A 13035-nucleotide genomic window follows, 5' to 3' on the forward strand; every position below is an offset into this window, starting at 1 on the left:
TATATAAATTCCTCTGCTTTTCAACAGGAATTGGAAAAAGAGCAGGATAAAACTACCCCGATTTTCTTGCCGGATCCCCCCCCCCCCCCCGCCTTCCCCCTCCAGTGTGTAATTTTAAATTGCTGTTTGTATTTCTAGGGGTTAATTTCAGGAATGTTCTCGGATAGGCAGCAACCTGCGGAGCGTTTGCAGTGTTTCCCCGTGTCCATTAAAGACACGCCAAGAAGGCCCGCAGCGGGAGGCCCCCCGCCGCGGTCCCCGATGTTTATTTCACGCTCCCTCACCGCGTTTCCAAACCAGCACCCGCTCCGCTGCCCCCCCAATCTCCGAGCACCTGCTGCTGCAACTCAGCCGCCCCCCGCCCGGCGCCCCCCCGCGCCCGGCCACCCCCGAGGGCGCCTTCGCCGCCGCAGGGGCCGCGCTCGCCATGTCGATGGGGCGGCGGGTCGGGGTGGGGAAGATGGGCACGGGGGGGACCGGCGGGGGCCGGGGCCGGGGCCGCGCCGTGCGTTCGCCGCTGCGTCATGACATCCGCCAAACCGGCTCCGCGCACGGCCGCGCGCGGGGGGGCCGCCGCCGCCTGCCCCCGCCCCACCGCGGTGGCGGAGAGCGCTGCGCGGCGGCGATGGGCCCGCCCGGGCCGGCGCGACTTGTTGGACCCGCAGCTCCCCGGCGCGGCCCGGCACCGCCTCGCCACCACCTGTGAGGCGCCTCGGCCTGCCCCCCCCGGCCCCTCGCCGCCCTGCGGAGCGGTTGCTCGCTGCCTCGGCGGCCCCGCGAGCGGTACCGATCGGCCGCGGGGCGGGGAGCGCGGCGCCGCCGCTCGGCGCTGCCCATGGGGCGCCGGGAGCCCGCCTGAGCTGGCGCCCTCACCCCCGGCGGCAGCGGCGGCAGCGCGGCGTCCCGGACCGGCCGGGCACCCCCTCCCCGCCAGGCCCTTCCCGCGCCCCGCGCAGGGCCGCGGCTGCGGAGCCGTCGCGTCCCCCGCTGCAGCGCGGGAGGGGCGGGGAGCCGGCGGCGGCGGCGCCTCTGCGCGTGTGGGAGCAACAGCCTGAGCGACAGCCGGGGCCCTGGAGGGAGCTCCTGAAGGATGGGCGAGGAGGCGGCGGCAGCGGCAGCGCACGCACAGATGGGCCAGCGGAGGATGAATTAGGAGCCACAGGAGGCTGCTGCCGGCACCGAGGGGGGAAGAGGAGAGGAAGGGGCTGGACTTGGAAGAGGAGGAGGAGGAGGGTGCGCGGGGGGGACTGAGTATCGCTAATAACAAGTTAAAGACTAATAACAATAATAACAGACCACCTCCAGGAAGATCCGCGGCGGCGGCTGAGGGATCCCCGCTGCGGCCAGCGGGGTTGCAGCGCTGGGTATCTTGGAGAGACGCTCCGAGGCATCAGTTTGTGGTGGTGGTGGTGAATGATTTTTTTGGGGGTGGGCGGGGTGGGGGCTGTGTATGCGGGAGAAGGAAGGGGTGGGAATCTGAGGAGGAGACTACCTTTTTGTTATTATTTTTAATTTTTTTTTTTTTTAAATATTATTCTCGCCGTACAAGGAGGACGCTCGGAATTCACCGGCCTGTCGGCTCCCGAGAGGGACCCAGGGATTGTGCGGTCGCTTTTCTTCATCTTCTTTTGTTTGGTTTGTTTGTTCGTTTGTTTTGCCTTTTTTTTTTTTTTATTTTTATTATTAGTAGTATTTTTATTTTTCCGCTGAGCGGCGGCGGCGGCGGCAGCGGCAGCAGCAGCAATATGGCTGGTGATGGGTTTTTTGGGGGGCGCTGGCGGCGGGAGGAGCTCTCGGCAGCCCCTGCGCGCCCGGCTCGCTGTTAGCTATGGCAAATGGCAGCGGCGGCGGCGGCGGCGGCGGCATTAGAATGAGTAACAATATCAACGCCAACAATCTCAACACAGACTCGTCCTCCTCCCCCGTCAATGTGCCCAAGATGGATGCGCTCATCATCCCGGTGACCATGGAGGTGCCCTGCGATAGCCGCGGACAGCGCATGTGGTGGGCTTTCCTCGCCTCATCCATGGTCACTTTCTTTGGGGGACTGTTTATCATCCTGCTGTGGAGGACCCTCAAGTACCTGTGGACTGTCTGCTGCCACTGCGGGGTCAAAACCAAGGTAACTCCCCCTCCCCTTCCCCTCCCGGTGCCGGTGATGGTGTGGTGCGGTGGCGGCGGTGAGGAGGAGCGGTGGGAGCCCGGCCTGGCAGACCAGGACACCTGGGCGAGGGCACTGGCGGAGGGGCCGGAGGGCCGCCGGAAGGCAGCGCGCTGGCTGGTAGGGTGGCCACGGGCTGGCGGGACCCGCAACGTGGGGAGCGTGGCTGGAGGGGTGAGGTGTGGGGTGCTGCCTTGAGACGTGCTCCCCTGTCCCCCCCTCTCTCTCCCGCCCCACACAGGGACACACTCGTTTTCAGCTGGTGGCACCAGAGTTACACCTGGTGTCGGCTCTCCCGCGTGGCCAGGCAGCCGCTGGCTTGGTGGGACGGTGCGGTGCGGCTCGGAAGTTGATAGGCACCCCCGGGACCGCCAGCGATGGTGGCCCGGGACTGTGTTTTTGCTGATCTCAACTCTCGGTTCTCTTGTGGAATGAGAAACTGTGGCAAAATTGAAAAGGTAAACTTTTCACTCAAGTAAGTCTTCTTAAACCTAGTTCCACTCCTCGAGAATCCTTAAGGCTTCTTTTTGATAAATTGTAGCTATCTAGAGGTATTTAGTGCATTCAGAAGTAACACACTAGATCAGTGTTCTTTTAACCTAAGTGCGAAATCTTTGGGGCAACCTCTCTGCCCCTTTGATTTTTGTGTATTACCGGTTGGAAGAAAGTGTAGTATGTGAAGTAAGGTCAGCTCCTGGTTTGAAGGGTCTCTTTTTCAAACCAAAGCCAAGAACTTGCTCAGGTCCAGACTTTCATTTTTGTTTAAGACAAATGGAATAGAAAGTGTTAAGACTCCGTATTTGTGAAAGTGGATTTTGACAGACCCCAAAATAGACCAGCAGCTGGAGTTTCTCCCCTTCCCTTTTCACATTTTTTGGATTACAAATGGAATAATATCTGCTTCAGTTATTCCTGGCACACAGACACCCACAAAAACACACACACCTTTTAATATATGGTTGCTAGGTTGCTGGCTTGCTTTGACGTACAGTGAGCAGTCTTCCCCTTTCTCCCGTCCCCTCCCCCCTAAACACACTTGATACAGCACATAACTCAGCTGTACGAAGGGTCTAACGCTTAGGAGAAACCAGAAACAAAGTTAAGAGTGTGAGAAGTTCCAGCACTTGTTTGTGTATTTGGGTTTAGCCAGGTAGGCGTCCAGTTTGAGTTGCCTAAACAAACCTTTGCATTCCAGTTGGGAGTAGAACAGTTACAGTGAACTTGGCCTATCTACAGAAGTGACTTCTAGAGATAAGAAATAAATAAAAGCTTTTAACTCAACCTTAAGCTTCAGGAAACCTACCAGGCAGTATCACTTCTCTGTAAGCATTTTTGATTTTGTTCAATACCTAACCTGAACTTTCTTAGAGAGGTGTTAGCCTTGATGACAAAGCTCAAATGAACTTGATAGTAAGAGTGTCTTGTAAAGTACCATTTTCTACAACAGTGAAAGGCAATTTTCAAGAATGGGTGGGTAGTTAAGGCTTACCTTCAGTTTCTTCTATGTGGGTTTGGCATTTTTCTCTCCACATGATGATGCAAATCTGCATGGACTATCCGGCATCTTGAAAAAGAAAATCCTACAGGTTATCACCCTGTGCTTCTTGAGAGAATGAAAAGTTAGTGTCTTGTGCACAGACTTCTTACGCATAGTGTCTTGGTGGGTATTGTTGGTCTTATAGTCCATTGTTGGGACATCGTCAGTTAAAGCAGATCATTCATCTCTTATCCAGTAGAGAAAGGTATATCCAAATTGTCTTTAAAACTTCTTAGGTGCAATGCATCAGTTCGCTAAATAACAGGTATAATTGAGGGATTCCAACACTTCCAGTCTGAATGATTTGACATACTGTGGCTATGTCAGGTTATAAGATCTGAATTTATTTTGTGTTTGAGACCTGAAGTATCTATGTCCATGAGTATCAGTCCCTGGGGCAGGAGGATAAAGGACTCTGCAAGTAGGGGGAGATATATGTATCTTTTTAGATTGTATTTGTTCCACTTGTAAGGCTTTTCAAGTTCTTCTGATGAAGAAGAACTTTCAAGGGCTGATCCTACATTCCTTACATGCTAAAATGGGGAATTGGAGGGAATTCTGTGTGTGTAAGAAGTAACTAGTTACTACAAAACACTTTTCTAGTATTTAAGATAGAAAGTTGAAGTGACAACTGGAAATCTCATAAACTTTGCTGTTGTCAAACACAGGCTTTGTGCTTCATGGTAACTGGGGAAAGGCTGTCAAGGCTGCAGGTGAAAAATGTGAATGCATATGTATGCTATGTCGACTATATTGGACCTGCTAGCAAAAGCAATTTTACAAGAAGTAGCTCCTCCTACTGTGGGACTGAAGAAGTTTTCTGCGTGTTAGAACCTTTCCTTCCCTGTGCTGCCTCTTCTGCTGCTCTGCAGGTTGTAGCAGAGTTGGGTTATCCACTGTCATCACACTATCTACATAAAGAGTGGTCCCAGCGAGTGAGCTAAAAGAAATCTTTATCACGTCTATTTTCTGTGGCTTCTTATTGAATAATTCCATACATGTGTGAATAATTCACACTTACTGTGCTAACACCCATATCCATATATGTTATTGCAAGGAACTGTAGAAAGTTTCAATTTTTTTTCCTGCTGTATTCTAAACACAACATTGTATTGCTCAGATTTGTCAGTGATTGTCAACTTGTTTTGGGGATGTAACACTTTAATGGCTGCATATAAGGATTTAGAATGTGGTGGGGGTTTTTTTGTTTGTTCCCCCCCCCCCCCCCCCCTCCTTAACTCATTCAATTTAAGCTTGGAATTTAAAACCAATTATAAACAGTACAGTTTAACACTGTGGTATGAAATTTCACTACAGTTGTTTGTTTGTTTTTTAATGGAGATAAGAAATTCAAGATACTGTAAGTCAAGAAGATGAAGACTTCTGGTAACAGAATGATAAACGTGGCCCCTTAAAATTCCATATCCAATTTGTGTTATTGTATATGAATAGAACATTAATATTAATCATGTACTAAAAATAATTGCTGAAGTTTTAGGGTTTTTACGCCTCACACTTGCTTTCTGAGATGACTTTTTAAAAAATCTGTCTAAAAGAAAAATGTAAATCTTGACCTGCGTTGTCAGTGTTTCATGTATTGTCTGAGTGATTACAACTGAAGCCCTTGTATTCCTTTATTTTAATACAGTATATAATTTTATATGTAATTCTTCCAAAATCTCTACAGTCATATAGCAGAGACTTAACGAATGCTGCTTTTCTCTTCAGTGTTTATATCTACATTTTTAGGAGTACTTCAATATTGTTAAAGAACTTGTCTGCTCTTTGCTTTTTCTTTGTCCCTTGACCAGCTCATGTTTGTCTATTAAAAGTAGGATGTGAGGTTGAAATTTGGTGGGCTGGACTCTGACACCATTAGTTGCTCTTGTTTCTGGAACTAACAGAAAAATAAAATAAAATAAAATAAATACGCATGGTAAGGATCACAGTACACATGCTGGCTGAATGCATATTATACAGTCTGTAGTTCTTTTGATTATATAGGTCTGCTACTGCATTTTCTGAGCTCCGGAAGGGCATTTTCTCCTGTCATTAACTTATACTATGTTTTGGCTTTGAACAAACCCTTAAGAAGAAGGAGCTGTGGAGTGAGAGAGCACAAGTTTGGGGCACAGCTGGCTCCTGAAGTTGGCCAGTGCAGGATGAAGTGAAATTTGACCCTCTCGAACAGTGTGATACTGGATCCTCTATATCACTGTTCCTTAGTTCCCCAAAGAATGTACTCCTTATGTACCTTATGCCTTCAGGGCTCTAGCAGGTAGAATGTATCTTTCTTGCTATGCTCCTGTTGGAGTGATTTCACTGTTTTGAAGAGATTTTCCTCCCTACGTCTCAGGACTTATACACATATAAAATGAAATTACATTATGATTATAGATAGCAGTTGCTAGCCTGGAATTACTAGGCATAATAGTTGTCTTTGATATTGGTCAACGTATTTTTGAAATTTAATAAATTAAACAGTGCTAGATTGGTCAGTAGCAACCAAGAAACATTACCATTTGTTTTGAACTGAAAAATTCACTTTTTGCTCAAGGTGCAGTATTTTCAGAAGTCTTTAAAAAGTTCAGAATTTTCACTCAGACTTCTAAGGCCTGAGAAAATACGTAAGTGGAAAAATTTAAGTGTTCCCTAAAAGAAGTATTTCTACCAAACTGGCTCTCATATAGCTAGATTTGTGGATTTCCTAGCAACACCTTCATAAACCTCTCAAAATTAAAGAAACAAACTCAAAACAAGACATTATATACTGAGAAAAGTATGAGAGTACATTGCAAGGCGTGTGTGGACACATAAGGCAGGAGATCCCTTAATTTAAATCTCTATATGGAAACCTCACCTTGACTCTCTCAAAGATGTACGGAGCAGAAGCATATGAACAATTGGAAGGCTCAAGGGATTAAGAGTGGACTGTAACACATTTCACTTTTTAGTCACGTGTGGCCTGGCTCGAGGCACTCTGTTGCTCCTTTCTGTCAGGTGGTCTCCTTGTAATTACTCCGTGAGGATCCTGCTGGACAGGTTGCCAATTGAAAGGTAGACATGGTGGAGAGGTCAAGGACTGAAAGAAAAGGTTCTCACAGCTCTTTGCAGATGGTGTTCCTACAAGTGAAAAAGACAACCGGTATGGAGAGCTGTGTGCTGCTGTTTTCCACTCTGTGAAAGTGACACTTGCGGCTCTCTGGAGCTCCTAATGGATTTCAGATTTTATAAACGCATGCTAAAATTGATTATACATGAAGAAAAGAAAATGTATAGACAAGGATTTAAGCTGTAAACCAAACAATCTCGACCAAAATTTTATTTTGATGTAGTATCATACTTATTTTCAAGGCTTTGCAACACATTTGTTTAAGTAGAAAATCTGCTCTCAGAAAGAATTTGCAACTCTCACACGGTTGCACATCTGTAAAGTCTGGTTGGAAACCATTAGATTTCACAGTTTTTTTCCAGTTTAGCTCAATAGAAGAAATGCCTCTAATAGGGAACAAAAGCTTTTAAATAACAGTGATCTATGTACACAGTTTTGATGCAGTGGGATTTCTGAATGCAGAATGAGGGCAGTTCATAGCTGAAAATTCAGAGTGCACTAGTCCTAAGTATGATCTTTTCAGGGACACAGTCTAATGATTATAATTGAAAACAGCACTGACGGTACATGTCTATCTTGTACTGTTGCAAGAAAGTGGATTGTGAATCTTAGTCACTGGGTGTCCTTCTTGGGACAAATCCTAAAAATCAGTAGTATCTAGTCAGCAGGCAAAATACAGGGACATGGTCAGTGTTCCTTCAGGGACTGGCTTTGCTATTCTGTGGAATCCAACTCAGATTCACAAAAGTTTATGTGAATTTCAGGGTGGGCTGGTAACAATTCCTCAAGATCAGGCTGTAGTTCAGCAGCGGTGAGGCATTCTGAAGTGTGAGTTTGTAGGGCAGCAGTTCCCAAGAGCCTGGTGAGACAGACTATATCTAGACAAAATTAGGGGATGAGGTATCCTTTATGTTCTATTAAACATACTTAGTCACATTGCATAAAATTATGTATTTTACATGTATGAAAATTATTGACTTATCAGAAGTCTGAGAAGGAAACTGTGAATACAGCTTGTGGAGGTTTTCTAAGGAAAAGATTGGTGAAACATTATGTGTGGGTGTTAATAGTTAAAAATTATTTTTCTCCCCCACATAGCATTTCAGTGACGAAAGGAAAGGGACTGCACTTTAAAAAGCTATCATAAAATGCTGTGTTTCTGTAATGAGTTAATATGCTGCTACACGTTTGAAGGCTTAGAACCACAGAATCATAGAATATCTCAAGTTGGAAGGGACCCATAAGGAATACCAACTACCTGCTCCTTGTAGGGTTGCAGTGCCTGACTCTTCCACTCAGCCTGGGAAGTGAGTGCAAAACTCTGTTAGATCACAAGACTAGACTGACATTTATTTCAACTTTGCACAGGCTCAGTACACAAATTCCAGATGAGATCTCATGGCTTGTATGTATGAGCACTTTGTCTGTGGCACATAGGTCATCTTGGGTGACAGCAGAAGGTGGAAATGCAGCAGAAGTTTGTTAGTGCTTTTACCAATAACATAGCTGGATGAATAAATGAGAAAGGAAGATAGATACCTATCTTCTGTGCTTGTCAGAGATGTATTGGTCAGGAAGGGCCCATTTTGAATACTGATGGTATTTATAGCCTGAGAATACATCGGGTTTGCGTCTTTGAGAGGAACACTTTATTCCCATATATAGTATGCATGGTTCTGTTTAAACGAATGTGCTGTCGCTGAAATGTGTTGAGTTCAGTTTGCTTTGAGATGATATATTGCATGTATTTGTTTGAGAGTTACAGAAACGGAGAGCGTTATCCAAAGCCTGTTGAAATAGAGGGAGACAGTCCTAATAACTTCAGTGGTTTTGGACTCAGGCCTAGATGTTCACAGTGTTCTAGATGATTCCGATATTTTTTTTTAAATGGTTCTTATGTTAACATTTTAAGCTTTTAAAAGCTTTTTTCTTTTTTTTGTAGCGAGGTGTATTTACTAGTCTTGTGGCCATTATGTCTGGGATTTCAATATTAGAAACATAATATTTAAAAATCACACAAGGTATGTTTCCATTCCAGACAAGACTTACACCTTCTGCCAGGCCCCCCTTGGAAATCAAAATCTAAGTGCCTGAACTGCTGATAATATCCTGTCATAGTGTCTCTCCTGCAAGCTGATGGGCAACAGTAAATACTGGCTCTTTTTTTTGAACCGCAGTAGGTGTGCATTTAGTGGAACTGGCGAAAGTCCCCTGCCCCACGGATCACCTGCGGGACAGAGATGCATGTGCACCTGCAGCCCTGAGTCCTGCACATCCATTTGCACGTTCTTAGCTTCACTACCGAACTTAGATGTCAGAACTGCTAACATATAGTGGAGAAGAAACCCCAAATCTCATCACCAGGCCAGAAGAGTGTTGAGAAGTACTGTAACATCATCAACAACTGTAACACAACAGCTGGGCCGGAATTTCAGTGGCTTGTTACTCTATAACTGTTAGGTACAGGTCTCCTGCGTTGCATTTATTGCTCTTTATATACGCAGGAATAAATTTGTGATACAGTTTTGTTCCCCTTTGTCCAAGCAAATGGTGACTGAATATTTGGCAGTTTCTTTCTTTTTATATTCACTTTTCATGGTATCTTTTACATTTTTATGTAATGGTTTAGCTCTTACTAAACTAAAAAAAGTAACTGACTTTAAATTTGATATTATTAGTGAAATTAACTCTAGCACTGCTGGTGTTGGATTAATTTTCTATTTTAAGTGTACGGGAAACATTATTACAGATGTGTCCTTTTAAAAAACTATTTGGAAATGGTGACCTTAATATTACAAAAATGAAGTGAAATATATTAGAGTGGTTCTTTGTTTAAGCATCTTGTGATTTTTTCTAGTATGAACTGTGCTAAACTCAGTTGTGATTATGCATAGATGTTCTGCTGGATGGAAATTACTTGAAACAGGTTACTAACTTCTTTGACCTATAATGGTCATAGTTGATGTAGAGCACTCAGATGCTTTCAGATATGGTGAATCCTTTGGCTGCAAGTGATTTGACATCACTTTTTTAAAAGTGAGTTTGCTGATCAACAGGCAGATGTTGTGTGATGTTTTTACACTTTCTAGGTTATTGTACTATAAATATTGTTTCATAAGGAAGCCAATAAATTCAACTTGGGTTTTAAGGACTGAAGGAAAAACGCCTCCTTTTTCCTTGTCCTTTTAGTCACAAGAACAGCCTTGTTAGTAGAAAATATTGCAGGGTCTGTCTATATGCGGTGCAAACATCTTTCCTCATCAGGGAATTTTTTAATGCTTTCATTATACATTTCTGATAAATTGTTTTTGTTATGTGGGAAGTTTGTCCAGCTTTTTGTGTTAGTTTTCTTCTATTCCCAATACATTTATATCCAAAGATTTCTGATTCCTTCAGTGTCAGAAACAGTGAACTGCTGCTTTTATGCTTGCATTATTTTTATATCACTTAAGGCTCTCAGCTATAATGCATACTTGTTTCCTTGTGTCCTTTATGGTAATGTGATTTTTCTGCTGTCTTCAGGATAAGGTTATAGCCACCATTTGTTATGTTGTGCTTTTTTTTTTTTTTGAGAGACATGGATTATACGCTTAAGGAATGGTGTCTGATTGAGAGAGGGTCTGTTTTTTGGTTTAAGGCCATATAAAATTTTACCTGACTAAATGCTGGTTTCCCTCCTTTGACTCTGCCTTACACGTGGAAATTATAGTGTTGTCATTTCATGAGTCACAAGAGCAGAATTTTTATTATAGATCTGTTGTTCCTAAAAAACCCCAACCCTAAGAACTTAACAGTTTTGATATTTGTAAAAATAATTTTAGTTGCTTTGCTGGAATATATCCCTAGGATATAATAAAGTTAATTTACTGAAAGTAGAAAATGCTGTCCAAAGTGTGGAGCTTTGACTCTGCCTGTATGATTGAAGTGATAAAATTTTGATGTTAACTTAAATGATATGTATTGTAGGAAGACCTTGATATCTTTAAGTTGCCAGCTAAATGATGCGATTCCAGGAGCAAAAGAAAACATTTGATTTTTCTGATTTCCAATTGATGGCATTATGTTTGTTCTTAAGTTATGCATAATTAAAAAAAAACTTCTATAGCAGTTATTTAGGTTAATATGTGAAACGTCAACACTTGCACAAAACAGCTCTTTAGACACCAAAATTTGTACTTAAGATCTGAATAAGGAGTTTGTTTTCGGAGTCAGTGATGATTTCAGATGGTTTCAGAAAGAGGTGTTAACTGTTCTTGAAAAGTTATTTCCTTATTTAAATGTTTGTCAATGCTAAAATCCAGCTGTCAACAGCTAAAATCCAGGTACCTTTTTTCTTTTTTTTTTTATGTTGACATTACACATCATATTCTGCACCTGAGTAGTCTTTACCTGGCTTCTCTTCTCTGTATATAAACATAGAAGAAGGTACTACAATGTCTGTAAAGTTACACATTCTTTTAAAGCTCTTTAAAGCATCAGCGTCTCTTGCGTTAACATCTGGTACTCTACTTTTAATTTTCTTTTACCTAAGAGATTGATACACACCCTGAATCAAAAATATTTATTTCAAGCTGATTGTTCTTGGAAATAAGTTAAAATTAAATTTTTGTGCTCCCATGTTGAATTGGGGAGGGTAATCAGAACATATTATTTCTATGACTACAGTTGCTTTAATAAAGCTGTTCATAAACTTTTGCCTTTATTAACTGTCCATGCAATTATTTGTCTTTGGGTTTGTGTTCTTTAAAGTGAGAACTGCTAATGGCTTAAAGTGAATAGATCTTAATCTTGCTGCTATGCCAGTTGTGTACAATAGTAAAATATATCCTTATAACTGATTACGGAAACTATCTTTAGAAACTTTCCTGTCTTATTAAAAAGTGGTTGAGCAAGAGAATGTATATTCATAATTTGTAGAGGTGGCAAATAGTTCTGCCTCTAGGGTGAAATGCTTGCTTATTTTTTAAACAACAAATTAAACCCAGAATTTCATACATTTGTCTGTTTGCTTTTTATACACAAAGATATAGAATATTCCATTTTGAAATAGTTAATGTTTCTGCCTGTAACATCTCAAGGATACTGTAGAAAAAACTCCAGATTTGCATCAGGTGCAGTAAGAGAATAAACCTGCTGAGTTACTAATTGCTAAAATCCTTCCCTAGTGATAAGCCAGGGTATTTGCTGAGTCTTGTTAAGAGGTGGGTCACATCACATAGTAAGTTGATTTAGGGGGTGTGGGTGGGTGTGCTGGAGGGTGGGGGATGATATGATTTGATACAGTACAAAATGATGGTGGATAAAGTTCTAGGCTGTTATTCAGCACTTAATTGTGCTGCATGAGTATGCTCTTGAAATGACAGGGGAATACCAATTTGGTTTAGAGATATAGCTGATTGCATGATTATTTCTGTGAAGCTGTCTGAGCCATATTATGCAGTTCATATCTACTTTATGATTTGGTATGAAGCAGAGGTGGTGCAAACCATACCTGATCTGACCTGATGCCTGTTGAAGCTAAGTTACATAACTTACCACTTTTTAAAAAAACAAGCTGAATTCATCAGAGCAGGTTAAGTGTTTTGGGGCAGCAGTGTTTTTTATTTAGTCTTCTAAGACTGAACTTACCATCCTGAGGTGATGGTTTGACAGTGCTAATAAATCCAAACTTTAAAGTCTGGGAGGAGACTCGCTGTGAGGTGCCTGCACTGTGTTGAGGACAGGCTGTGACTGGCAGGTGGTAAGCAGCTCCAGATCCTAAACCCTTATAAGTGTTTTTAGAAATTTTTACTGAGCAGAAAGGATTTCGTAGGTAAAAGTTGAATACTGGGAAATTTTAAAAGTGAAGTCAGTTCATTATTAGCATCCTAAATATTAATGTCATTATGTTCTTTGGTGAATATGGTTTGGTTCAATTCCACATTTTAGTTGGATGGGGAATGCACTTTTGCAAGTAAACTCTTTTTTCAGAGTGGTTAGGTGGATTCCCTTCAGGTGAGATTGTGTAGGAAGATGAGCTCCAGGAGCCTACCTGGTCTATTCCACCTGGTAAGGACATGCAATTCCCACTGCTGGGCTAGATTAGTCTTGAGGGTATAAATGCTGAAGTACAGAGCACATGGAGCTCTTAGGTTCTTTTATTGTATCTTTCTCTTTGGAAAGGTTAGTTATGTTTTTAGGGAAAATCCCCGAAAAGCTTTTTTTGGTATGCTTCTTTTGCTTTTT

The 13035-nt window shown here is 43.0% G+C and overlaps 1 protein-coding gene across 23 annotated transcripts in view; it reads left to right on the top strand.

Moving 5' to 3' along the window:
* The first annotated feature begins 600 nt into the window (after nt 1-600).
* The window catches only part of KCNMA1 (potassium calcium-activated channel subfamily M alpha 1), a 532608-nt gene continuing 520173 nt past the window's right edge, over nt 601-13035 (top strand). For 9 of the 23 annotated variants that reach the window (XM_074907166.1, XM_074907179.1, XM_074907163.1 and 6 more), the window contains exon 1: nt 1657-2122. In XM_074907166.1, the coding sequence (XP_074763267.1) occupies nt 1829-2122 (294 nt within the window). In that variant the 5' untranslated portion in view covers nt 1657-1828. Of the gene's footprint in view, nt 1234-1655; nt 2123-13035 lie in introns of those variants that run through there. The other 14 variants (XM_074907158.1, XM_074907156.1, XM_074907157.1 and 11 more) reach the window with 3 other exon arrangements.

Source organism: Athene noctua, chromosome 5 (assembly GCF_965140245.1).
Source record: "Athene noctua chromosome 5, bAthNoc1.hap1.1, whole genome shotgun sequence".
NCBI lineage: Eukaryota > Metazoa > Chordata > Aves > Strigiformes > Strigidae > Athene > Athene noctua.